Source organism: Oncorhynchus masou, chromosome 31, assembly GCF_036934945.1.
Source record: "Oncorhynchus masou masou isolate Uvic2021 chromosome 31, UVic_Omas_1.1, whole genome shotgun sequence".
Lineage (NCBI taxonomy): Eukaryota > Metazoa > Chordata > Actinopteri > Salmoniformes > Salmonidae > Oncorhynchus > Oncorhynchus masou.
The window spans coordinates 40,188,372-40,213,739 of NC_088242.1; the positions used below are offsets into that span (position 1 = coordinate 40,188,372).

At 45.6% G+C, this 25,368-nt stretch overlaps 1 protein-coding gene across 1 annotated transcript in view; it reads left to right on the top strand.

The window, feature by feature from the left end:
• Positions 1-524: 524 nt before the first annotated feature.
• LOC135523940 (proline-rich protein 12-like) overlaps positions 525-25,368 on the top strand; it is a 50,633-nt gene continuing 25,789 nt past the window's right edge. The window contains 8 exon segments of the mRNA XM_064950970.1: positions 525-1,056; positions 12,546-12,700; positions 13,059-13,223; positions 13,500-14,540; positions 14,543-17,817; positions 18,403-18,633; positions 18,829-19,297; positions 19,300-19,485. Coding sequence (XP_064807042.1) covers positions 974-1,056; positions 12,546-12,700; positions 13,059-13,223; positions 13,500-14,540; positions 14,543-17,817; positions 18,403-18,633; positions 18,829-19,297; positions 19,300-19,485 — 5,605 coding nt within the window. The 5' untranslated portion in view covers positions 525-973.

Sequence of the window (25,368 nt, forward strand, 5' to 3'; positions counted from 1 at the left end):
CGTGCTTTTTGGTCTTGATTGAAGGTTTGTCATAAGGTTAGCAGTGTGGTTGAGGTTAGGATTTGAAGAAGAGGAAATGTGCGGGGGTGTTGACTTTGCCACTGTGGTAACTAGTGGCGAGCCGTGAGAACCGGTGGATGGAGGACACAACAGACCCAGTGCGCCTGTGTTTGAGCGACGTGGGTGGGTGAGGGGAGGGAGAAAGGATTGAGAGCCAGCCGCCTTCAAAAATGGCGTCTTCCGAGGAAAAAGACTAAAAATATAGAAAACGAGGCCTACTTTCCGTCTTCATCGATTTTTGGAATTTAGATGATGGTTTCCAGATGTCGCGATATCGTCGTAATCATTATTTTGTAATGTAAAAAAGGAGAAGGAATGGTAGAAGGCTATATAGATAGCAACCCAGTTTTATTTTGATGCGTCGACAGGGCTAGCTAGCTATTAACTAGTAGCATCTGCTAGCCCACAACGATTTCAGGATGGGAAGGCATTTTGCATGCTAAATAGAACAGTAATCGTGATTTATGATCATTTATCGTTTGATCCTATTCGGAACAGTCGTGAGATATCGATGTTAATCTTTTCAGTCGCGGATCAATGCATTTGCTCTAGCAATAAAGGGAATGGTATACGGCATGAATGTTTCTCTGCAATTTATCGATAATTTATCATGGTCGTGTATAGCGTCGTTGCAATTTGGCAGTTGTGGAAATTATATTTTGAGGAAAGTGTAGGAAAGGAGAGACTGATTTTTGGAGGTGGTTGGAGTACATCCCCTGACCCCCCTTTTTGTCCAGTTTTCTCCTCCCCTCCATTTCTCTTTCAATATACTGTTTTCCAATCCCGATGATTTTGTAATGAAACGGGGAAAATAGTCTAAAATCGATCACGGGGAAGACTGATACCCCAAGTCTGTGAAAATTCATAATACTTAGAGTTTTCGTCCTTGTAACACATTTCTTATAAATGAAAAATGGATAGAAATTACCCGGGAACAGGGTTCGGTGATTTGGGCGCAGGAGCCGGATGGAGTTATGAGAGATCAGCGAAAGCAAGGTAAGCAATTGATCCAGTCCTGCAAATGTTTGCACACTAGCTAATATATTGCATTCTCTTTGCGTGTATGTAATCGATTGGTCGTTCATTTGGTACATTGACATCGATCTGTAACCTGCCTACAGGCAGCATCGCGTTGTTACCAGTATTCTAAATGGTTTGGAGCAAGCCGTGTGGGGGTGGTGGACTAGCTTGTAGAGCTCTTGAAAATGTATAGAATGCGATTGACAGACTAAAAGCATGGTTTTAGGTAGACCGGGGGGTTAAAGAGGGGGGTGGGTTGGAGTATATGTCTGGACCATTAGAATAATTATAGTAGTATATCCTTTTAGAATAGTTTGACACATTGACTATGAAAACAGCCCATATCTTATTCATAGGTAAATGCACACGAGACTATTGCATTTGCAAGAAACTGTCATTACAATGCCCAGTTTGTATCTTTCTAGTTTTTTTCTCCTGTGACATAGCTTGATACGTTAGTTTCACATATTAACTGAGCTGCTTCCGCCTGTGATGTAGCAAAGTTGTTACACTGTAAATTGTTTGCTTGCAGTGATTTTGCGCGAGGTGGCAGTCGTCGAATGTTGCCAGCTTTGGTGCTGTGAAGAACGATAATGGTTGATAGTCAACACATTGGCTCCTAAAATAACTGCATAACTCTAGGTTGTTGTGCATAGTTAAGTTAAAATGCATTCCACCCAGTCTTGATAGCAGATCAAATACATTAGGTAGCTAAGTCTTTATTTTGATTGATCTTATCAGTGTTTTCAACATCATGCCATCATACCATATCTACCATGATATTATTTGGTTTGCTAGCTAGTAGGCTACCTAGCTAATGACAAAAGCTAGCATGGTACATGGTCGAATCATGGCTATTTAGTAGGCTTGGGCGGTACACCCTATATACCATATACTGGGTTATTTAGAAATGGACATGGCATGGTTTTTCAATACTGTCGATACCGTTAACTATTTAATTGAAGTTTTAAAATACATTTAAATATTTGTAGTTACTTTTTAAGTAAATACCTGCCGCCAACTTGTGCAATACGCTAGGAGATAAAGCAGATCGAGTTCTTCATGTCACATTATTTTACAATATTGTAATGAAACAGGCATGGAGCAGGTCTTGAACTAGCCCGAAGTCCAGTGTGCTATCGACCGTGCTGCAAAAGCATGCTCAAGACGCCGAGTCGATATCCGCGCTTATGAAACCAGGGTCATACACTACTCCCTCCTTTCAGCGTCCTCGCGCTAGCTTGTGACTCTACGTCTTACAGGAACGCGCTCACCGGTCAAGCACATGCACTGTCGTGGATGCAAGGTCCGATCCCTTCTGACACCAATGTAATGAAACAGCAGGGAGCAGGCCTCGAACCCTCGACCTTCTAGCCCGAAGTCCAGCACGCTATCGACCGTGCTGCAAAAGCATGCTCAGCTGCAGAGTCGATATCCGCGGTTATGAACCCATGGTCGTTACACTATGAAGCTTACCGTAGTTCCACAGAGCCAGTCACGTGTTTATTTGGTAATAATGCAACGAGAGAAAGCCGGAGTCCAGCTGTGTATTGACAGTGGTCGAGTTTTATATTGAAAAGGCAATAGTTTTTTTTGCTGCTTAAATATAATGATCAGGGATGTGCACTGCAGTTTTAACTTCACAGAAAATACATTAGTGCAACACATTAGGCAGAAAATGTCATTCTCATCAGATGGCAACCAGTAAATTAGCTTACAATGAAAAAATACATTTTTGCAAAAACTATGCATGGACATCATGTTTATAAAAGAAAGAATGTCGCCAGCTACATTTCATACTGATTTGCTTAAAGTTCATCTTTAAATCTACTGGAGAAAAGTAGGCTGGCCACACCAAGAAAAGTAGCTACACATCAGTCAGAGCGCTGTCTGCTGATAGAATGGCCTTTTTGTGAATTCTTAACCAAGTGGAGAATTACAACTGAAGTAAAAAATTACAAGAAGAATTGTTGATCTCCGTTTACAAAATGCATCATGATATTTCTAATGCATTTTATAATGATTTATTGCGTGGAAAAATGTAGAGTTCTGTGTTGACGCGACCCCTCAGATATCTAATCAAGTGGCTGAATTAATAAGGTGACATCATATAGTGTTTGCTTCTTGCTGTGTTTGAGAACTCATCCAAAGTGCTTTGACATCTGAACAGCTGCCGCTGCTTGATTTCCTTGCATTTTTCTCCTCTGTTCTTGGCCAGCAGGCAGGCCTGTTACCCTAGCGACTCCACACAGACACATGCTGCTTTAGCGCCATTACAGTTTTTCCTTCAGACAAGCTTGTGTCAACAATGTCTCTCATTCACATTCGCTTGTCAATATCCAAACCAGCCAACAATGACATTCGGTAGCTCCTACCTACATATGTATAACTTTGAGCTGGATTGCATGTCTTTGCAATTAGTTTATTTTTGTTTGTGCTCATTAGCATATTTAGCTAGCAGCTTCCATTGATATTTGCTATTACTTGTGCAGATTTTGTTAGCATTCTGGTAATAAACACACAATGGGGGTCTGAGTTTTTTTGTTGTTGCACCCTCTTGTGTACTACGCTGGTAATACCATAAATCCCGGGATGAGAGAAGGATGGTATGACTATGAAAATCTGGATACCGCCCAACCCTTCAGCTAGCTATCTTCTTAAGTTTTTGAGATGATCAATCTGTCTCGAGAAGCTGGTTTTTACATATTGTTTATATTTATTACTTCTGAACACGTTTCTGTTTTTTGGCAATGTCAATTCTTGTAATTCTTTTCAAAACACTTTTATTTTTGCTTGCTGGACAGGCAAACGCAGCTGAGTAATAAACTGTAAACCAATCAAAACTTGTGTACTTTCTCTGCTGATCACGTCTGCCTATCACGTTATCGGTATCGAAGGTGCCAACCAAGTGCTATTCACCAACCATGGGCTGATTATCTCACCTCTGAGAACCATCCTACTGCAGTTTAAACTATCCCTACCTTCACTATTTAGACATTGGGACCCCATATGCATTTGCCTGTTGTGTTTTTGTTGAAGAAAAACTACAGATAAACACATTTGTTTGAGCATCTCAAAGACTAAATTCAATGTAGAATCAGTTCAACCGGTGACCAACTGATTATTTTACAATTGTTACATTTTGTTAACGAAATGTGTTTAATTGTTTATTAGGCTACTGTGCAGTCTACAATACGTACTGTAGTAAACATGGGAAAGTGCCTAATTCCTTACATTAGGGAGAGCAGACTATGTCTACTACAGAATGCGGGGCACGCGGGAGACCGGGGTTTCCCATTGGGGAGGAAGGAGTAGGCTGTCCTTGTAAATAGGAATTTGTTCTTAACTGATTCCATATGTGTTATTTCATAGTTGTTATGTCATCACTATTATTCTACAATGTAGAAAATAGTAAAAATAAACATCCAGGAATGAGTAGGTGTGTCCAGACTTTAGACTGGTACTTCATTCATTTGATTAATATTATGGTGTTTCTATTCCATGAAAAACTTAAAACCCTCTGGGTTTCTGTTAGGATGGAACGGAAAATATGGCGCTGTACAACGTGATATCCGGCAGTACAGCACTGGGCTATTTAGCTAAAGAATCCCTGTCACTTGCTTGTCTCAGAGCAACGCGAAACAGTGGTAAAATAGTTTTTTTGCTTCTAACTTCAATATGCTCTATAAATAAATGACCTACACCATTTATAACAGTATCCAAAAAAATAATTTTTTTTTTCAATGATTTGTTTCTCTGCCAACAATTACATTTAGAGGATTGGAGGAGTCTATTGATATCTAAGGGGCATTTTTCATTACGATCTGTGAGAATATCTGAATATCGGAGGGGCTTTTGATATCATTCTAAATTAATTAATAATAATTGCTTTCTTTAAAATGTAACAACATTTTGGAGATTTTGTTTTCATTTAACCGAGAGTGAGTGAGGAAAAAGGCAATTCTTGAACATGGGGTGAGACATTCTCACTAATTTGTAAATAAAGACGGTTTGTTATTTAGAATTATATTTCTGGAGAAATCTAACTTGATTATTCAGCAGACATGACTTGCTTAACACATAAAATGGAATATTTTAACATTTTTGTTTCTGCAGGCTTGTCTCAGAGCAGCGCGAAACGGTGCTGAAATAGACGCCCACAGCAGGAATGCTATGTATTCTGTGCCCACTCGTGGTATCTCTCTTCGGTTACACATGCTTGGAATAGCATAATGGTCCGGGCGTCCCTTGCTGTGCCTGGTGAACATTTGGTCACGTTCTGTTGTCAGAAGAGGAATGGAAATGTCAGGGTGAACCGAAAACCCGCCACGTATTGTTTGTTGACTCTGCCTGTCGAAGGGGGAGTTCTAGAAAGGCAATGCTACCAAATACTAATTGAGTGAATGTAAACTTCTGACCCACTGGGAATGTGATGAAAAAAATAAAAGCTGAAATAACTCTTTACTATTATTCTGACATTTCACATTCTTAAAGTGAAGTGGTGATCCGAACTGACCTAAAACAATGTCTGGAATTGTGAAAAACTGAGTTTAAATGTATTTGGCTAAGGTGGATGCAAATTTCCGACTTCAACTATGTATGTGTGTGTGTATATATCATTTCTTACTGAGCCGTGATGCCCAAAGGTTGCCTTTGCCGATCGCTCATCATCGTTATTCATCAGTGAGTCAAATCAAATGTATTTATATAGCCCTTCGTACATCAGCTGATATCTCAAAGTGCTGTACAGAAACCCAGCCTAAAACCCCAAACAGCAAGCAATGCAGGTGTAGAAGCACGATGGCTAGGAAAAACTCCATAGAAAGGCCGAAACCTAGAGAGGAACCAGGCTATGAGGGGTGGCCAGTCCTCTTCTGGCTGTGCCGGGTGGAGATTATAACTGAACATGGCCAAGATATTCAAATGTTCATAAATGACCAGCATGGTCAAATAATAATAATCACAGTAGTTGTCGAGGATGCAGCAAGTCAGCACCTCAGGAGTAAATGTCAGGTGGCTTTTCATAGCCGATCATTAAGAGTATCTCTACCACTCCTGCTGTCTCTAGAGAGTTGATAACAGCAGGTCTGGGACCGGTAGTACGTCCGGTGAACAGGTCAGGATTCCATAGCCGCAGGCAGAACATTTGAAACTGGAGCAGCAGCACGGCCAGGTGGACTGGGACTGCAATGAGTCATCATGCCAGGTAGTCCTGAGGCATGGTCCTAGGGCTCAGGTCCTCCGAGAGAAAGAGAGAATTAGAGAGAGCATGCATACTTAAATTCACACAGGACACCGGATAAGACAGGAGAAGTACTCCAGGTATAACAAACTGACTCTAGCCCCCCGACACACAAACTACTGCAGCATAAATACTGGAGGCTGACACAGGAGGGGTCAGGAGACACTGGCCCCATCCGATGATACCCCTGGACTGGGCCAAACAGGAAGGATATAACCCCACTCACTTTGCCAAAGCACAGCCCCCACACCGCTAGAGGGTTGTCTTCAACCACCACCCTACCATCCTGAGACAAGGCCGAGTGTAGCCCACAAATATCTCCGCCACGGCACAACCCAAGGGGGGGGAGCCAACCCAGACAGGAAGATCACATCGGTAACTCAACCCACTCAAGTAACGCACCCCTCCTAGGGATGGCATGAAAGGGCTCCAGTAAGCCAGTGACTCAGCCCCTGTAATAGGGTTTGAGGCAGAGAATCCCAGTGGAAAGAGGGGAACCGGCCAGGCAGAGACAGCAAGGGCGGTTCGTTGCTCCAGAGCCTTTCCGTTCACCTTCACACTCCTGGTCCAGACTACACTCAAGCATATGACCCAATGAAGAGATGAGTCTTCAGTAAAGACTTAAAGTTTGAGACCGAGTTTGCGTCTCTCACATGGGTAGGCAGACCATTCCATAAAAATGGAGCTCTATAGGAGAAAGCCCTGCCTCCAGCTGTTTGCTTAGAAATTCTAGGGACAATTAGGAGGCCTGCGTCTTGTGACCGGAGCGTACGTGTAGGTATGTACGGCAGGACCAAATCAGAAAGATGAGTTGGAGCAAGCCCATGTAATGCTTTGTAAGTTAGCAGTAAAACCTTGAAATAGGATGATCTTCGATACTGCACGGTACTGTCCTTCCAAGCTAGTCGGAAGACTTCCAGTTTGGTGTGGCACCCATTTCCGTTCCAATTTTCTGGAAGCTTGCTTCAGAGCTCAGGTATTTTCTGTATACCAGGGAGCTAATTTCTCATGAGAAATGTTTTTAGGGTTGCAACTCCATCTAAGGTATTTTGGTTAAAGGTTCAATTGAGTTTCTCAGTTAGGTGGTTAACTGATCTTTGTCCTCTGACGTCCTTGTGTAGGCAGAGGGATTCTGGAAAGGCATCAAGGAATCTTTGAGTTGTCTGTGAATTTATAGCACGACTTTTGATGCTCCTTGGTTGGGGTCTGAGCAGATTATTTGTTGCAATTGCAAACATAAAAAATGGTTGTCCGATAGTCCAGGATTATGAGGAAAAACATTAAGATCCACAACATTTATTCCATGGGACAAAACTTGGTCCAGAGTATGACTGTGACAGTGAGTATGTCCAGAGACATGTTGGACAAAACCCACTGAGTCGATGATGGCTCCGAAAGCCTCTTGGAGTGGGTCTGTGGACTTTTCCATGTGAATATTAAAGTCACCAAAAATTAGAACATTATCTGGGGCGGCAGGGTAGCCTAGTGGTTAGAGCGTTGGACTAGTAATCGAAAGGTTGCATCCCCGAGCTGACAAGGTATAAATCTGTCGTTCTGCCCCTGAACAGGCAGTTAACCCACTGTTCCTAGGCCGTCATTGAAAATAAGAATTTGTTCTTAACTGACTTGCCTAGTAAAATAAAATAAAAAATCTGCTATGCCTACAAGGTCCGATAGGAATTCAGGGAACTCAATGAGGAACGCTGTATATGGCCCAGGAGGCCTGTAAACAATAGCTATAAAAAGTGATTGAGTAGGCTGTATAGATTTCATGACAAGAAATTGAAATTTGCTATCGTAAATGTTAGCAACACCTCCGCCTTTGCGGGAGTCAATGGATCCAATGGATTATTATGGATCCCTATTAGCTACGCTTCCTGGAGTCCAGCAAAATTAAGGCAGTTTATACAATTTTATAACATTACAATACATTCACAGATTTCACAACACTGTGTGTCCTCAGGCCCCTACTCCTCCACTGCCACATATCTACATGACAAAATCCATGTGTGTGTGCCAATGTTTGTGTTGCAGTCCCCGCTGTTCCGTGAGGTATTTTTAATCTATTTTTAAATAAAATTTCACAGCTTGCGTTAGTTACTTGATGTGGAATAGTTCCATGTAGTCATGGCTCTATGTAGTACTGCGTGCCTCCCATATTCTTCTGGACTTGGGGACTGTGAAGAAACCTCTTCTGGCATTTCTTGTGGGGTATGCATGGGTGTCCGAATTGAATTGAATGAATTCAACATGTCAAAACCTCTCATAAATAAAAGTAGTGATGAAGTCAATCTCTCCTCCCACTTTCAGCCAGGAGAGATTGTCATGCATTTGATTAATATTATCGCTCTGTATACATCCAAGGGCCATCCGTGCTGCCCTGTTCTTAGCCAATTACAATTTTGTTAAATCCTTTTTTGTCGCACATGACCACACAATTGAACAGTAGTCAAGGTGCGACAACTTGGGCCTGTAGGACCTGCCTTGTTGATGGTGTTAAGAAGGCAGAGCATCGCTTTTTTTTATAGACGGACTTCTCCCCAACTTAGCTACTACTGCATTGATATGTTTTGCCCATGACAGTTTACAATCTAGTGTTACTCCAAGCAGTTTAGTCATCTCAATTTGCTCAATTTCCACATTACTTATTACAAGATTTAGTTGAGGTTTAGGGTTTAGTGAGTGTTTTGTTCCAAATACAAATATTTTAGGTTTAGAAATATTGAGGGCTAACTTATTCCTTGCCACCCACTCTGAAACTTACTGCAGTTCTTTGTTGAGTGTTGCAGTCATTTGTTGCTAGAAACTCTAGATTTACTCAGTCAGTGGCATGTCGTTAGTTAAAATTGAAAGAAACAAGGGGCCGAGACAGCTACCCTGGGGAGTTCCTGATTCTGACTGGATTATATTTGATAGGCTTCCATTAAAGAACACCCTCTGTGTTCTGTTAGACAAGTAACTCTATCAACATTATAGCATGGGGTGTAAAGGAATTACACATACATTTTTCCACCAGCAGACTATGATCCATAATGTCAACAGCTCCACTGAAATCTAACAAGACAGCCCCTACAATAATTTTATCATCAATTTCTCTCAGCCAATCATGTAATTTGTGTAAGTGCTTTGCTTGGTGTGTGTCCTTCCCTATAAGCATGCTGAAATTCTGTTGTCAATTTGTTTACTGTGAAATAGCATTGTACCTGGTCAAACACAATTAGAAGTTGGTAATAGGCTGATTGGTTGGCTATTTGAGCCTTTGAAGGGGGCTTTACTATTCTTGGGTTGCGGAATGACTTTAGCTTCCCTCCAGGCCTGAGGGCACACACTTTCTAGTAGGCTTAAATTGAAGATATGGCAAATAGGAGTGGCAATATTGTCTGCTATTATCCTCAGTAATGTTCCATCTAAGTTGTCAGACCCCGGTGGCTTGTCATTGGTGATAGACAACAATCATTTGTTCACCTCTTTCACACTAACTTTACGGAATTTAAAAGTACAATTGTACTTTTACCTGGCAATATTGAAGACTCATGTTAAAAGGAACCACCAGCTTTCATATGTTCTCATGTTCTGAGCAAGGAACTTAAACGTTAACTTTTTTACATGGCACATATTGCACTTTTACTTCTCCAACACTTTGTTTTTGCATTATTTAAACCAAATTGAACATGTTTCATTATTTATTTGAGGCTAAATTGATTTTATTGATGTATTAAATTTAAGTTAAAATAAGTGTTCATTCAGTATTGTTTTAATTGTCATTATTTTAATTTTAAAATTTCAACAACAAAAATCGGTTTTGGCTTTTTTGGTCCTCCAATTATCGTTATCGGCGTTGAAAAATCATAATCGGTCGACGTTGTGTGTGTGTGTGTGTGTACATATACAGTGGGGCAAAAAGTATTTAGTCAGCCACCAATTGTGCAAGTTCTCCCACTTAAAAAGATGAGAGGCCTGTAATTTTCATCATAGGTACACTTCAACTATGACAGACAAAATGAGAAAAATAAAACCAGAAAATCACATTGTAGTGAATGATGAATTAATTTATTTGCAAATTGGAGGAAAATAAGTATTTGGTCAATAACACAAGTTTCTCAATACTTTGTTATATACCCTTTGTTGGCAATGACAGCGGTCAAATGTTTTCTGTAAGTCTTAACAAGGTTTTTACACACTGTTGCTGGTATTTTGGCCCATTCCTCCATGCAGATCTCCTCTAGAGCAGTGATGTTTTGGGGCTGTTGCTGGGCAACACGGACTCCCTCCAAAGATTTTCTATGGGGTTGAGATCTGGAGATTGGCTAGGCCACTCCAGGACCTTGAAATGCTTCTTACGAAGCCACTCCTTCGTTGCCCGGGCGGTGTGTTTGGGATCATTGTCATGCTGAAAGACCCAGCCACGTTTCATCTTCAATGCCCTTGCTGATGGAAGGAGGTTTTCACTCAAAATCTTAAGGCCTTTTCTAGTTCCCTGAGTGCCGTTTTAGTACCAGCATCTGTTTGTGGTGGTATATAGATGGCTACGAATAATAGAGATAGTGTGGTGTTCAGCTTATGATGAGGTATTCTACCTCAGGCGAGCAATACCTCGAGACTTCTTTAACATTAGTCATTGCGCACCTGCAGTTATTGACAAATGCATCTTACCAGACGTAGCTACTCTGTCCTGGTGATACACAGAAAAAACAGCCATCTATCCGTGTCATTCTGCGACAACGACTGTGAAGCATAAAATATTACAGTTTTTAATGTCCCGTTGGAAGGATAGTCTCGACTGTAGATCAGCGAGTTTGTTTTCCAGTGATTGCACGTTGGCGAATAGAACTTCTTCCATTTAAGAATGATGGAGGCCACTGTGTTCCCGGGGACCTTCAATGCTGCAGACATTTTTGTTGTACCCTTCCCCAGATCTGTTCCTCGACACAATCCTGTCCCGGAGCTCTACGGACAATTCCTTCAACCTCATGCCTTGGTTTTTGCTCTGACATGCACGGTCAACTTTGGGACCATTTTATATAGAAAAGTGTTTGCCTTTCCAAATCATGTCCAATCAATTGAATTTACCACAGGTGGAATCCAAGGTAGCCTAGTGGTTGGAGCATTGGGCCAGAAACCAAAAGGTTGCTGGATTGAATCCCCGAGCTGACAAAGTAAAAATATGTTGTTCTGCCCCTGAAGGCAGTTAACCCACAGTTCCACGGTAGGTCGTCGTTGTAAATAAGAATTTGATTTTAACTTACTGGCCTAGTTAAATAAAGGTGAAATAGTTTATTTTTTATTTTTTATCAAGTTGTAGAAACATTAAACATTAAGGATGATCCATGGAAACAGGATGTACCTGAGCTCAATTTCGAGTCTCATAGCAAAGGGTCTGAATACTTATGGAAAAATGGTATTTCTGCCTACATTTCTAAACCTGTTTTTTTCTTTGTCATGAAGGCGTATTGTGTTTGATTGATGAGGAAAAATTTTATGTAATTATTTTTTAGAATAAGTCTAACAGAACAACATGTGGAAAAAGGGAAGGGGTCTGAATACTTTCTGAATGCACTGTAGACCTATACGATGCAACCCTGCATAAAGCAAGCTCTGTCAGCCTGTGTTTGATTGCTGTGCTGATCTCTGCAATGTGGATAGTTGGAATACACCACACAATGCTACTAATGAAGAAACATATCCTGTATGTAGGCCTATGATTTACCTCAATTGACATGGTATAACATTTTTGAGATGGTATCAAGTCATTTTTTGGGTGGTGTTAATGGGCTTCCATATTGTAGGTCCATGAATAAAGTCATGTGTTGGTAAAATATCTTGGACACAGGAATTGTAAAGGAAGTCTACAACAGGCATTAAGATGGCAATCATATTTTAGTATTCATTCGGAGTTGATTTTGTGTAATCATAGTCTACTATTCTAAATTCTTACAATTTGAAGAATGGTGAGCTACAGTAATCATTTTATTAGGATGGAAGTTGACTAATGCATCTGAATAACTTTAAGATCTTAGTTTTCTGAAGAGTGTGCTGTAGTTAGTCATGACCTTCAAGCTAAACGGTGTTCTCAGTGTATTTACATTGTAGGCCTATTTACATAGGGTTTGCATCTGTTTAAATTTAGTGGGGTCTCCCAGAGGTCACCTTTTGAACAAAGGTTTAGGAAAATGAAGGCAATTGGACTTGAACAGTTGAATAAATGACCTCTTCTCCTCCCTAGTCTCGTCTATGGAAGTTCCAGATCATCACACCCCGAGTCGGAACTTCTCCATCGACAAACCTACGGCACTCCCCATCCTCTGCAGGGCTATTCGACCAATCACCACCCAGGCAGCTCTGGCCAAGGCGGGGCTTGGGGAGCAGGACGGAGTTTGGGTGAGGGATATGTCACACACCATTAATTGTGTCGCCACAGTACAGGTGTTATGACTGGCCATGCTGCTGGCACTAAGGTTGCAGCCACTGAAAAATTAAGTTTCTATGGAAACCCCTTTTGTGTGTGTGCAGGAAAAACCTGTATTTTACCTGGTAACTTGTCAGATTAATAACATCTGTTTGGATTACATCATTGTATTATGTTGTAATGGACACTTCTTGACCTATTCATCCCAGTTATGCCATTTAATCACATAGATATAGCAATCTCTCTAAATGCCCTGTTGAGTTTGCATAATCTGTGAAAAGGGAAATGGTGGTCATGGTTTACTCATGGTTGTATTTGTTGTCCCATCAGGTCTCTCTGGACTGTTTGAAACAGGTCTGCACCATGCCAGCCCCTCTGGTCCAGATGCTTCGGTCATGAATCTGATCTCCGCTCTGGAGTCACAGCGAGGTCCCCAGGCTCCTCCCTCCGCCTCCTCCCTCCTCTCCCAGTTCCGCACGCCGTCCTGGCAGACGGGTGAGCATGTGACCAGCCCTGTGTTGACATTCAAAACGGGGTGGCAAAAGTCGTTCACATTTCCAACGCCTCACAGGTTCTATCAAATTGTCATTCCTCTTTCAATGTCCGCATTATTGGTGAGATTATGTTGGTTTCATTTGCATATTGTATTATTTTTGCTTTTTACTTGTTAAGGGAGTGGTTGGGGGTACAATTATTTAGTCATGCTTGTCAGTTTTTTTCTGTTGATGGGCTTTGAATAATAGTCGTCTTGTCTCTATCTGGCCCTGACAGCGATACACACCCCTGCCCCTTCTGAGCTCTTCATCTCCGGGCCCCTCCCCGGCTCGGGCTCCTTCACCTCTTCCTCGGCCCTGTCCGCATATCAGCACCCGGCCTCCTTCTCCAGCCGCTCCTTCCCCACCCTCCAGGACACGCCCACGTTCAACTCCACCTCCAACGGACTCCTATCCCCCCACGACCCTCTGTTGCATATCAAGGGTCCCTCTCAGTCCAGCCTGGGCTTTGACCGCCTCCTGCCCTCCCAGGGCGCCGCCACAGCCTACCGGGGCGGCCAGGACCCCACAGGCGCCTCGTCGGTCCAGGCCTCATCAGCGCGGCACCTACAGTCCCACCAGTTCAACCTGCTGTCCTCTCAGCTGCAGGACCAGTCCTCCCAGTTGTACAATGCCTCAGTGTTCTCCTCAGCCCAAGCTCAGGCCCAGTCTAACTCGATCCAGGAGAGGGCTGTGCCCCGGCAGGACAGCGTGATCAAGCACTACCAGCGGCCCACGCCGTCCCAGTCCCAGCTCTCCTCCTCAGCGGCCCACTCCCTGCAGCATTACCTCAGCTGTGGCGGGGCTGGGTACCAGCAGATCGCCCACCACAGGCAGGCCGGACTCTCTTGCAGCCCCCTGGGTGACCAGAGCCCCTCGGACCACAAGGCCTCTTCCCGGACGGAACAGGTGTACCGGCCCATCATCCAGCCCCCCTACTCGATCTCCACCTCATCTTCAGCAGCAGGAAAGGGCGCCAAGAGCAACTCTAGCAACGGCTACTCCTCGACCACCTCGGCGTCCTCCTCCCGTACCCCTCACACGCCCCCTTCTGCGTCCTCCAGCTCTTCAACGACCTCCTCTTCCTCCTCTGCCTCGGGAGCCCACCCCTCCAACTCACTCCCCCCCTCCAGCTCCAGCTCGGCCCCGTCTAGACAGCAGCCTCCCCCTCAGAGTGCTCCAGCTCCCCAGCAGCAAGCCCCTCCTACCTCTTCCACATCTGTCCAGCAGCCCTTACCCAAACACAGCCTCTCAGGCTACGGCTCACCCGTGCCCCCAGTGAAACCCCCGCCACCGCTCTCACAGGCCAAACCCCGCCACAACAGCAGAACCAGTCATACTCTCCCAACCAGCCCCCTCCCTCCCACCTACCCCAGTCCTATGGCGGTTTCAGCTCCCCTCAGGCCCAGGACCTGAGCTCAGCCGGTGGAAGAAAAGGCTATGGAAGCCTGGGAGGGCGAAGCCAGTCGTACTCGGCTGATGTGGTCTACGGGGCTGACTCTGCCTATGGGTCCGTCCCCTCCTCCCTGGGCGGAGCGGGATGTCCATCGCTGGGTTACGGCCCAGGCCACTCTCCAGCTCTTTTACAGTCGAGCGGGTCGTCGGTGGGCGGAACCTCAGGAGGCGGTGGTAGCAGCACCGCAGGAAGTGGGAACTCCGGTTCTGGAGGAGCTGGGAGTAGTATGGCCAATGAGAGAGGAGGTGGCGCCAGAGTAGGGCCTTACCATATCCCTGAGTCTATCCCCTCTCCGTCGGCTAACTCTGGGATCATCCGTCCAGGGTTGCACTCCCCCACCCCTGCCTGCCCCACCCAGTCCCCTGGAGGAACGGCCTCCAACAAATACATCTCCTCTGTCCTCTCTCCCACCTTCATCTCCTCCCCTCAGGGCTACCCCGACACCAGAGGTCCCCAGTCCCAGTCCTACCACCCCACCGCCAACAAGACCAAGTCCGACTCCAGCCGCATGCTAGGTGTGGGCTCCCAGAGGTCTCAAGAGGATGTGGACGATGATGACGACTTTTTGATCCAGCACCTTCTCCAAGCCCAGGCCAGTCCCACACCCCAGGCGTCCCATCATCACTCCCAGCAGCAACAACCTCAACAGACGGCCCAACAACAGGCACCTCTGCAGCCTGTCCCCTCTACCACGGATGGCGGCAAGGGGCTGTCGTCCTACGAGCTCGGCAAGAGCTCTGAGGAGAGGTACCACCTCCAGAGCGTCATCCGCACCCACAGCGCCACCTCCAGTGCCGGTGCCGGATCTGGGGGTGCGGTCACGGGCCTAGACAGCCAGCTGGAGATGTCTCTCAAGAAACATCAACAACAACAACAACAGAGGAATGACAGTGAAGGCGGTGGCAGGAGTGGCGGAAGAGGAGGTGCCGAGCAAAGCCACCCCCATCTACACCACCACGACTCCCTGGGGTCGGTGGTGCACTACGGCCGGAGCGACCCGTACTCCCAGCACTCCCTGGGCCCCCAACACTCCTCCCACGCGCAGCAGCAACACGCCACCTCTCACACCCACCTACAGTCCCACGCTCACATGGAGCTGCAGAAGAATCCACAAGAGCGCTCCGAGCTGGTGTACCCTCGCAAGAACCCCGAGGTGCAACAGCACTCTCAGTCCTCGGCCTCTCTCATGGATTCCCCCACAGACCAGTCCCACCAGCCGCCCCACCTGCTCCAGTCTGTGCTGTCCCACACCACTCGCAACAAGATGGAGCCCCATCAGCAGCAGCATTCAGTGGGCCAGCAACAAGCTATGATGGATGGAGCTGCAGGGAGAATGGGCGCGGGCAAACACCAGTCCCAGACCCAGCAGGCATCCCAGCTTCAGCTACAACTCCAGTCCCAGGCTTTGGAGGTTGCAGCGGCAGCGGCTCACTACAACCACGGACCTCCTCGGCAAGACCAGAGCCAGTCCAAGCAGCGACAGCAGAGCTCGGTGGTGTCCTCCCTGGACATGCTTGACCGCTCGCTCTCCCAGACCTCCAGTGCGGACGGAGGGGGAGTGGAGGAGAGGAGAGGAGGAGGAGGAGGAGGAGGTGCAGGAGGAAGAGGCGGAGAGCGCCACAGGCAGCAGCAGCAAGAGCAGCAGAGGCTCTCGTCCCACCACCCTCAACACTCCGCCTCGGAGCTCCACTCGTTCCTCTCTGAGCCCGACATGGGCTTATCCGCCCCCTTGCATGTGCATCACCTCCCCCAACACCATCAACACCCCAACTCCCACCACCAGCAAAGCCACTCGGGGCACCACCCCCACTCCCATGGCCACGCTCACCCCCAGGCTCATACTCACCCCCAGCCCCTTCCCTCCACCCACTCCCAGCAACAGGAGTCCCAATCACACCCGTCCCAGCTCACCCCAGGTCAGCAGGTCCAAATAGACCAGCATCAGCGCACCGAGCAGCACCCATTCGACACGGTCAGCCCTGTGGAGAAAAGCTGTGGTCAGAGCCAGAACCGCTTTGTCACACTCACCTCTATCTGCTTCCCGGACTCGCTCCTGCAGGACGAGGACCGCTCCTTCTTCCCCGGCATGGAGGACATGTTCTGCTCAGACGACTTCTCCAAGTCGAGCTGTGCCGGTGGCGCTGGCCCAGTGCAGGAGGAGATGAACCAGGAGGGACCAGGAGGGGGCCATGAGGAGCCCATGAAGGATAATTCAGGAGGGGGAAGCGGAGGAGCCGGGTATGAAATGCTGGGCGACCAGGGCTATGGGCAATACTGCCACAGGCTTCCCGAGTCCGGCAACCGCACCCTGGACCTGGATGAGCTGCCGTCCACTGTTAACACGGCGCAGCTGGGCCTGATCCAGTCCTCTAGTCCAGGCGGGTGCACCGGTGGAACTGGCACCGGGCCTGGAGGCCTCACCTCGCCCATCTTCTGCTCATCGCGCCCCAAGAAGCTCCTCAAGTCCAGCTCGTTCCACCTGCTCAAGGAGCGCCGAGACCCCAACACACTGCCCAAAAAGAACTACGCGCAGGAGTACGAGTTTGAGGATGATGAGGACAAGGACAACCAGCCAGCGGACATCCGTCTGAACAGCCGACGGCTCCCTGACCACCTCCCCGACCTGGTCTCCAGCTGCCGTAAGACAGGAGGGGGGGCCGGAGGAGGAGGCACGCTCAGCCCCCTCATGGGCGACCTCGACTTCTACCACTCCCTCTGCCCCCCTCCCCAGCTCCTGCCGCATGACGGGCCCAAGAAGAGGGGCCGTAAGCCCACCAAGCCAAAGAGAGCAGGGCCTCCAAGGCCCAGGGGTAGGCCTCGCATTCGCCCGCAGCCCGAGCAGCACGCCCCCCGTGGAATGATGGGAGGTGAGATGGGAGGAGGAACCGAAGCAGGAAGTGGGTATGGAGGAGGAATTGAGGTTAAACGGAGCAGGGGCCGTGGTGGTGGCGGAGGCCGAGGGAGAGGGAGGAGAGACGACATGTTTATGGAGATAACTGGGAAGGAGCAGATGCAGCAACACCACCTTAATCGGCAACAGCATCAACTTCACCACCAGGCTCCACCCCCACAGCATCAGGAGCCCATACCGCATCTCAAGGTGGGCGTGGATAATGGAACTGAGCTTTGTTAATTCCCAGGGGGAAATGTTGGTCATTTTTTTTATTTGACTTTTATTTAACTAGGCAAGTCAGTTAAAAACAAATTCTTATTTTCAATGACAGCCTAGGAACAGTGGGTTAACTGCTTTGTTCAGTTGCAGAACGACAGATTTGTACCTTGTCAGCCCGGGGATTCAATCTTGCAACCTTTCGGTTACTAGTCCAACGCTCTAACCGCTAGGCTACCTTCTGTCCCATGTCATTGCAGGCTTATACTTAAAGGGACATTACACTTTTAAATCAAAGTTTGTCAAATGGTTTCAGATCTTTAAAGTAGTCTGTCAAGATTAAACCACATCTTGTAAATATGGATCAACATAACCGATGACATGGGATGCGATTGCATATGGACATCAGACTCCTTTTGAGTTCCAAATACATCTGACAACTTTTAATTTGAGTGTAATGTTCCTTTAGGTGGTGGGAATAGCCAAGTTTTCTGTATTGTACTTTACTCTATTTTATTTATCTATTTTATTATTTCGCATTTTAATCAAACATTTCCGCCGTTTTTCCTGTCTTAGATCAAACTGCCCATCGGCTCCATGTCCTCTTCCGAAGCCCTGCTGAGGACCGACTCTCTGTCCGGCACGGACCCCGCTCTATCAGACGGCTCAGTGGGCTCTGCTCCCTCCCTTGGCCTAAGTCCTGGACCCCTGTGCGAAGGGGTCGACTCCCACAGGACCCAGGACAAGAGCAAGCAGAAGAGCCAGATACAGAGTGACGGAGTGGATGGCGAGGGGATGGATGGAAGGGTAAGGGACTATTACTCTCTGTTTGGCCACTCAATCAGTCAGCAATTATGGTTAATCCTGCATGTTGTATGTGACAAAATGTTAGCCCTAGCTCGTCAAATGAAGAGGGAAACCAGTATTTCCCTCTCTTAGGAACTGTCTATTTTCTCTCACTCTCTATTCCCCCCGTAACCTCTCCCTCTCTGTCTCTCTCAGGGGAATGAGAAATCAGGCTGCATGGCCTCCTTCATGGACTTCCTCAAGTCGGGAAAAAGACCTCCGGGCTTGGAAATGCAATCAGGAAACAGTGGCGTCTCCCCTCTCAAATCTGACGGACTCTGTCCCCTGTCCCCGGCACCCCCTCCAACACTGCCTCAGTTCGGTGAGGGCAAGAGCAACAGCGGCCTAGGGGGCTGCCCCAGTCCCTGCAAGCGCACCCTGGACGACGAGCTGAAGAGGAACTTGGAGACGCTGCCCTCGTTCTCCTCAGACGAGGAGGATTCGGTGGGCAAGAACCAGGACCTGCAGAAAAGCATCTCCTCGGCCATCTCAGCTCTCTACGACACGCCGCAGCTGGCCTCGCTTCAGCAGCCCCCACCTTCTCCCCCACCCCAGTCCCAAGACCAACCCAGCCAGGCCCCGCTCACACCGACCACCCTGCAGCCCCCAGCCCTTAGCCCCCAGCCCCCTCACTCAACCCTCACTCCCAGCCCCAGGCGGCCGAGCCGGCAGTACTACAGCGAGAGGACCAGGAGATGGAGGAGAATGAGGAAGAGAGGAAGGTCCATGGAGGGGGTGATGAGGAGAGTGAAGTGAATGATATGGCAGAGGAGGAGCCAGAGTTGGAGATACTTGGTGAGCCCAGATTGGAAGGTAAGGGAAATACCGGGTCGATACAGATCATATGATCTTGTTGTCGATGATTGCCAATACAGGTATTACAAAAGGGGAATAAACTTTTTAATAAAAGTTATTGCAGCAGAAAATACATTATTATACAGTGCATTTGGAAAATATTCAGACCCCTTGATTTTTCCACATTTTGTTATTTTATTCTAAAATGGATTAAATTGTTTTTTTCATCATCAATCTACACACTACATCATAATGAAAAACGAAAAACCTGTTTTTAGAAAATTGTGCAAATATCATATTTACATAATTGTTCAGACTAGTGATGCACTGATCTGACATTTTTGGCCGATATCCAATATTTTCCTTGCCTAAAAAAACCGATACAGACATTTTAAATTTAGTGGTCTTTTAACCATTCTAGTACAGTTAAATAGTTAACACCTACACATGGACGCAGCGTTCTAAGGCACTGCTTCTCAGTGCAAGAGGCATCACTACAGTCCCTGGTTCAAATCCAGGCTGTATCACATCCGGCCGTGATTGGGAGTCCCATAGGGCGGCGCATAATTAGCCCAGCGTCGTCCGGGCCGTCATTGTAAATAAGATTTTTTTTCTTTTTTTCATTTGTTCAGTCGTTTCATTCTCAACCAGAATTTTTTGGGAACGCCGTTTGGGTCTTCGTGTGTCAAAAAAGCTACACGTCAAATTACATTATTTGACGTGCCAAATAAGCTTGTTGACCAATCAGGAATATGACTGCACGTCACACAATTTAAATGAATGTGAATAATTTTTTACGTAGTTATTACACATTGATTACAGTTTCACTCGTATTTCATATGTCACAATGATACCTATGCTATGATGCTGGTAAAGTTGTCTCACGCACCTTATAGTGCTGGTCATAAAAAAAAGCCAGCTAGCTCATGGATGCAAACAATCTGTTTCAGTAGCTATAGTTAGCTCGGTATCATCTAAAATAACCCTAATTCATAAGACAGTTCTTATTTGATTAATGGTGGTCTGACCCAGGCTATGTGAAGTTAGCCACAATAAGGATTAGTCACAATACTGGACTTTGCAGTTAGCCTTCAAAATAAAAGCATGACATAATTCTACAATTTGTGTTCATTTGCATCACTGTCAATGATGTACTTTTATTTTCACAGCACAACCGCAAATTCCACTTTGTGCCTTATTGTGGCTAGCTTCACAACCTGGTCCGGTTGAGCCTCACTAGCCAGATGAAGCTAACTGGCTGCTTTTTCTACTGGTCATTGTTTTCAGGCTGGTTGTATTGGTGCTAGTTAGGTACCAAGCTAAAGCTAGCTACCCTAGAAGTTGCAGTCAAACAAATTATGCTTTATTGTAAACACATCGTTCGTGGCTGGTGTTCGCTTGTTTGCAGACGTTTTTTGGTACAGTGCTACAGTATCTTTTTTGACACACAAAGTAATGGGATTCCATAGTATGTATGTATGTTGTGAAGCTAATTGCAGTGACGCTTACTAATTGCAGTGACGCATTCCACAGTATGTATGTTGTGAAGCTAATTCCAGTGACGCTTACTGATTACTGTGTAACTCCGGTAGGGCAACATTTGAAAAATGGCGTGCTTGGTAGTGTGTACAGGTGCTCGACCAGTCGGCGAAAGTCAACATCACCCACGACAGAGAACTGAATTCCATTATCTTGGCTTAATTGGATTTCGCCTTTGAGTTGCCTCGCCGAAATGTTCTTACTCTTTCAAATGACTGCTTGACTTGCTGACTGCTCGATCCACACAGCAGATCTTGTGGGCTAGGTTAGGAATGCTGTGTTGCACGTGAAGCGCAACATTTTATGTGGCGTTATTACGTTATATAGGTATGCATGGTACCTTTGACATCGGTTTTTAACATCGGCGTTAAACTAGACATTGGGCCGATACTGATGTTGGCATTTTTAGCTAATATTGGCCAATTTCTGGTATGTTCACCGGTATATCGTGCATCCCTAATTCAAACCATTTACTCAGTACTTTGTTGAAGCACCTTTGGCACCGATTACAGCCTTGAGTCTTCTTGGGTATGGCGCTACAAGCTTGGCACACACGTATTTGGACAGTTTCTCCCATTCTTCTGACCGTTGCTGCACAGCCTTTTTTTTCAGGTCTCTCCAGGGATGTTGGATCGGGTTCAAGTCCGGGCTCTGGCTGGACCACTCAAGGACATTCAGTGACTTGTCCTGAAGCCACTCCTGTGTTGTCTTGGCCGTGTGCTTTAGGGTCATTGTCCTGTTGGAAGGTGAACCTTCAGCCCAGTCTGCGGTCCTGAGTACTCTGGAGCAGGTTTTTGTCAAGGATCTCTGTGCTCTAGTCATCTTAGCCATGATCCTGACTGGTCTCCCAGGTACTTGCCACTGAAAAACATCCCCACAGCATGATGCTGCCACCACAATGCTTCACCGTAGGAATTGTGCCAGGTTTCCTTCAGACTTGACGCTTGTTCAATCTTAGTTTCATCAGACCAGAGTCTCTTGTTCCTTGTGGTCTGAGAGTCTTTAGGTGCCTTTTGGCAAATGCCAAGCAGGCTGTCATGTGCCTTTTACTGAGGAGTGGCTTCCGTCTGGCCACTGTAACATAAAGGCCTGATTTGGTGCATCAGAGATGGGAAAACCTTCCAGAAGTAAAACCATCTCCACAGAGAAACTCGAGAACTCTCTGTGACCATCGGGTTCTTGGTCACCTCCCTGACCAAGGCCCTTTTCTCCAGATTGCTCAGTTTGGCTGGGCGGCCAGCTCTAGGAAGAGTCTTGGTGGTTCCAAACTTCTTCCGTTTAAGATTGATGGAGGCCACTGTGTTCTTGGGGACCTTCAATGATGCAGAAATGTTTTGGTACCCTTCCCCAAATCTGTGCCGAGCTCGACACAATCCTGTCTCTGAGCTCTACGGACAATTCCTTCGACCTCGTGGCTTGGTTTTTGCTCTGAAATACGCTGTCAACTGTGGCACCTTTTTATATGGACAGGTGTGTGCCTTTCCAGAGCATGTCCAATCAATTGAATTTACCACAGGCGCACTCCAATCAAGTTGTAGAAACAAACAAGGACGTTCAATGGAAACAGCATGTGCCTGAGCTCAATTTCGAGTCTAGTAAAGGGTCTGAATTCCTATGTAAATAAGGTATTTCTGTTTTTTTTAAATGATAAATTAGCCAAAAATTAAAACCTGCTTTTGCTTTGTCATGATGGGGTATTGTGGGTAGATTGTATTTAAAAAAAAAAATCTATTTTAGAATTGGACTGTAATGTAACAAAAAATGTGGAACAAGTCAAGGTGTCGAAATACTTTCCGAAGGCACTGTATATACAAAACTTTGTGGACACCCCTTCAAATTTGTGGATATTTCAGCCACACCTATTGCTGACGGGTGTATAAAATTGGGCACACAGCCACGCAATCTCCATCGAAAAACATTGGCAGTAGAATGGCCTTACTGAAGAGCTCAGTGACTTTCAAAGTGGCACCCAACAATTCAGTTAGTGAAATTTCTACCCTGCTAGAGCTGCCCCGGTCAGCTGTAAGTGCTGTTATTGTGAAGTGGTAGGCCACAGACGCTTACAGAACAGGACCGCAGAGTGCTGAAGCCCATAGTGTAAAAATCGTATTTTCGTTTGCAACACTCACTACCGATTTCCAAGTTGCCTCTGAATGCAGTGTCAGCTCAATAACTTTTTGTCTGTAGCTTCCTGAAATGGGTTTCCATGGCTGAGCAGCTGCACACAAGCCTAAGGTCACCCTGCGCAGTGCCAAGCGTCGGCTGGAGTGGTATAAAGCTTGGACTCTGGAGCAGTGGAAATACTTTCTTTGTGGTTATGAATCACACTTCATCTGGCAATCCGATGGAAAAAGCTAGTTTAAGCAGATGCCAGGAGAACGATACCTGTCTCTCTGCATAATGCCAAATGTAAAGTTTGGTGGTGGAGGAATAATGGTTTGGTGCTGTTTTTCATGGTTCGGCTAGGTCCCTTAGTTATAGTGAAAGGACATCTTAATGCTACAGCATACAATGACATTTTGTTCTTCCAACTTTGTGGCAACAGGTTGTGGAATGCCCTTTCCTCTTTCAGCATGACAATGCCCCTGTGCACAAAGCGAGGTCCATACAGAAATGGTTTGTCAAGATCAGTGTGGAAGAATTTGATTGTCCTCGACCCCATCGAACCACCTTTGGGATGAATTTCAGTGCTGACTGCGAGCCAGGCCTTAATTACCCATCATCACTGCCCGACCTCACTAATGCTCTTGTGGCTGAACGGAAGAAAGTCCCCAAAGCAATGTCCCAACATCTAGTGAAAAGTCATCCCAGAAGAGTGGAGGCTGTTATAGTAGGAAAGAGGCGACCGGCGACATAGTAATGATTTTGGAATCAGATGTTCGAGATGTACTTTTTGTTTCTTTTGTTCAGGTAGTGGATGTTGCAAACGATCACTTAGTCATTTTTGGGACATTCCCCACATATTCACTATTTTGTCTGAGATGTAATAGTATACATAACTGTCCTATAATATCGACTGTCGTCTGGTACTGATAGACTATATATTTTATTGGCAGAGAATGTATGTAGGCTGTTACATTGTGCATCTCTTTGTGGAACCACAATATATTTCTTATTTATTACAGTACTTTTCATCATAGTCTTGTTGTTTCAGCTCATGCCCCAATTGTCTTAGAATTAATTTCACGGCATAGCTCATGGAAAATAATTATTTTAGCCTCTGGCTTAGCAGTTGCTGTAGAATTCAGTCATTGATTCCATTTCCTGTGCACACATAGTAAAGAACTGATTAAAAGAAACGATAGCCCAATTGTTATATTTCTGATAGCTTGAACTAAATCAGACCCACTGATGTTTACAGCTGTTTTTGGTTATTTAAAGGAATGATAGATACCCACTGAGCTATTCCACACCAAGGCAGCCCAAAAATATGTTTTGTCTCAGATTGTTCTGGAAATTGTCACATAGAAGCTTCATCGGGAGGAAGGAACTTTGACATGCTTTTTACATTTGTGTCACAAACATGGTTTATTTTAGGCCCATTTTAGACCTATACATGCCTTCTGTAAGACCCTATGATCTGTGAACCGAACCATACATCATACAGACATCTTTGTAATTATACTCCTTATAGCAAGGATCATCGACTAGATTCAGCTGTTGGACGATTTTCCTTTTTTTGAACGGATGGTCAGGGGGCAGGAACATGATTACCAATCATTTAAGAGTGTTGGACAAGTAATCAAAAGGTTGCTGGACCTAATCCCTGAGCTGACTCAGTGAAAAATCTGTCTGTTAAGCAAGGCACTTAACCCTAATAGCTCATGTAAGTCGCTCTGGATAAGAGTGTCTGTTAAATGTAAATGTATTTGTAGACCGCAAATTGACTGCAAGAAGTCCAAACGGCTTTAATATTTGACTAAAACGTAATACTTTGGAGCAGATTTCCAAAATGTTTATCACTTGGAGCTGATTTGCTGTTGGTTTTACAGTCTTATGTCCAACAATTAAAAAAACAACTACTAATTAATACCTTTTTGCTAAACTTGCGGGGACCAAATAAAATCCCCAGTGGGCCAAATTCAGGCTGCCATTTGGGAATCCTACCTTTTTATAGTGGGCTCTCAAATGGAGTATGTCTTAATTCTGAAATACAATTTTTTACATTCATTTTTTTCAACATATTTAATATCTCAGAAGTACCGTTTTTAAACCATTGTTTGGAACAATATACTGTTCAAACACTCCATTTCTAAAGTGGGCTCTGGTACATATGACCCATTTCAGACATAGAAATTGACATTTATAGGTCATTAACCAGTCACAGCCCTTAGGATTGCACATTTGGCAAATCGCCAACAG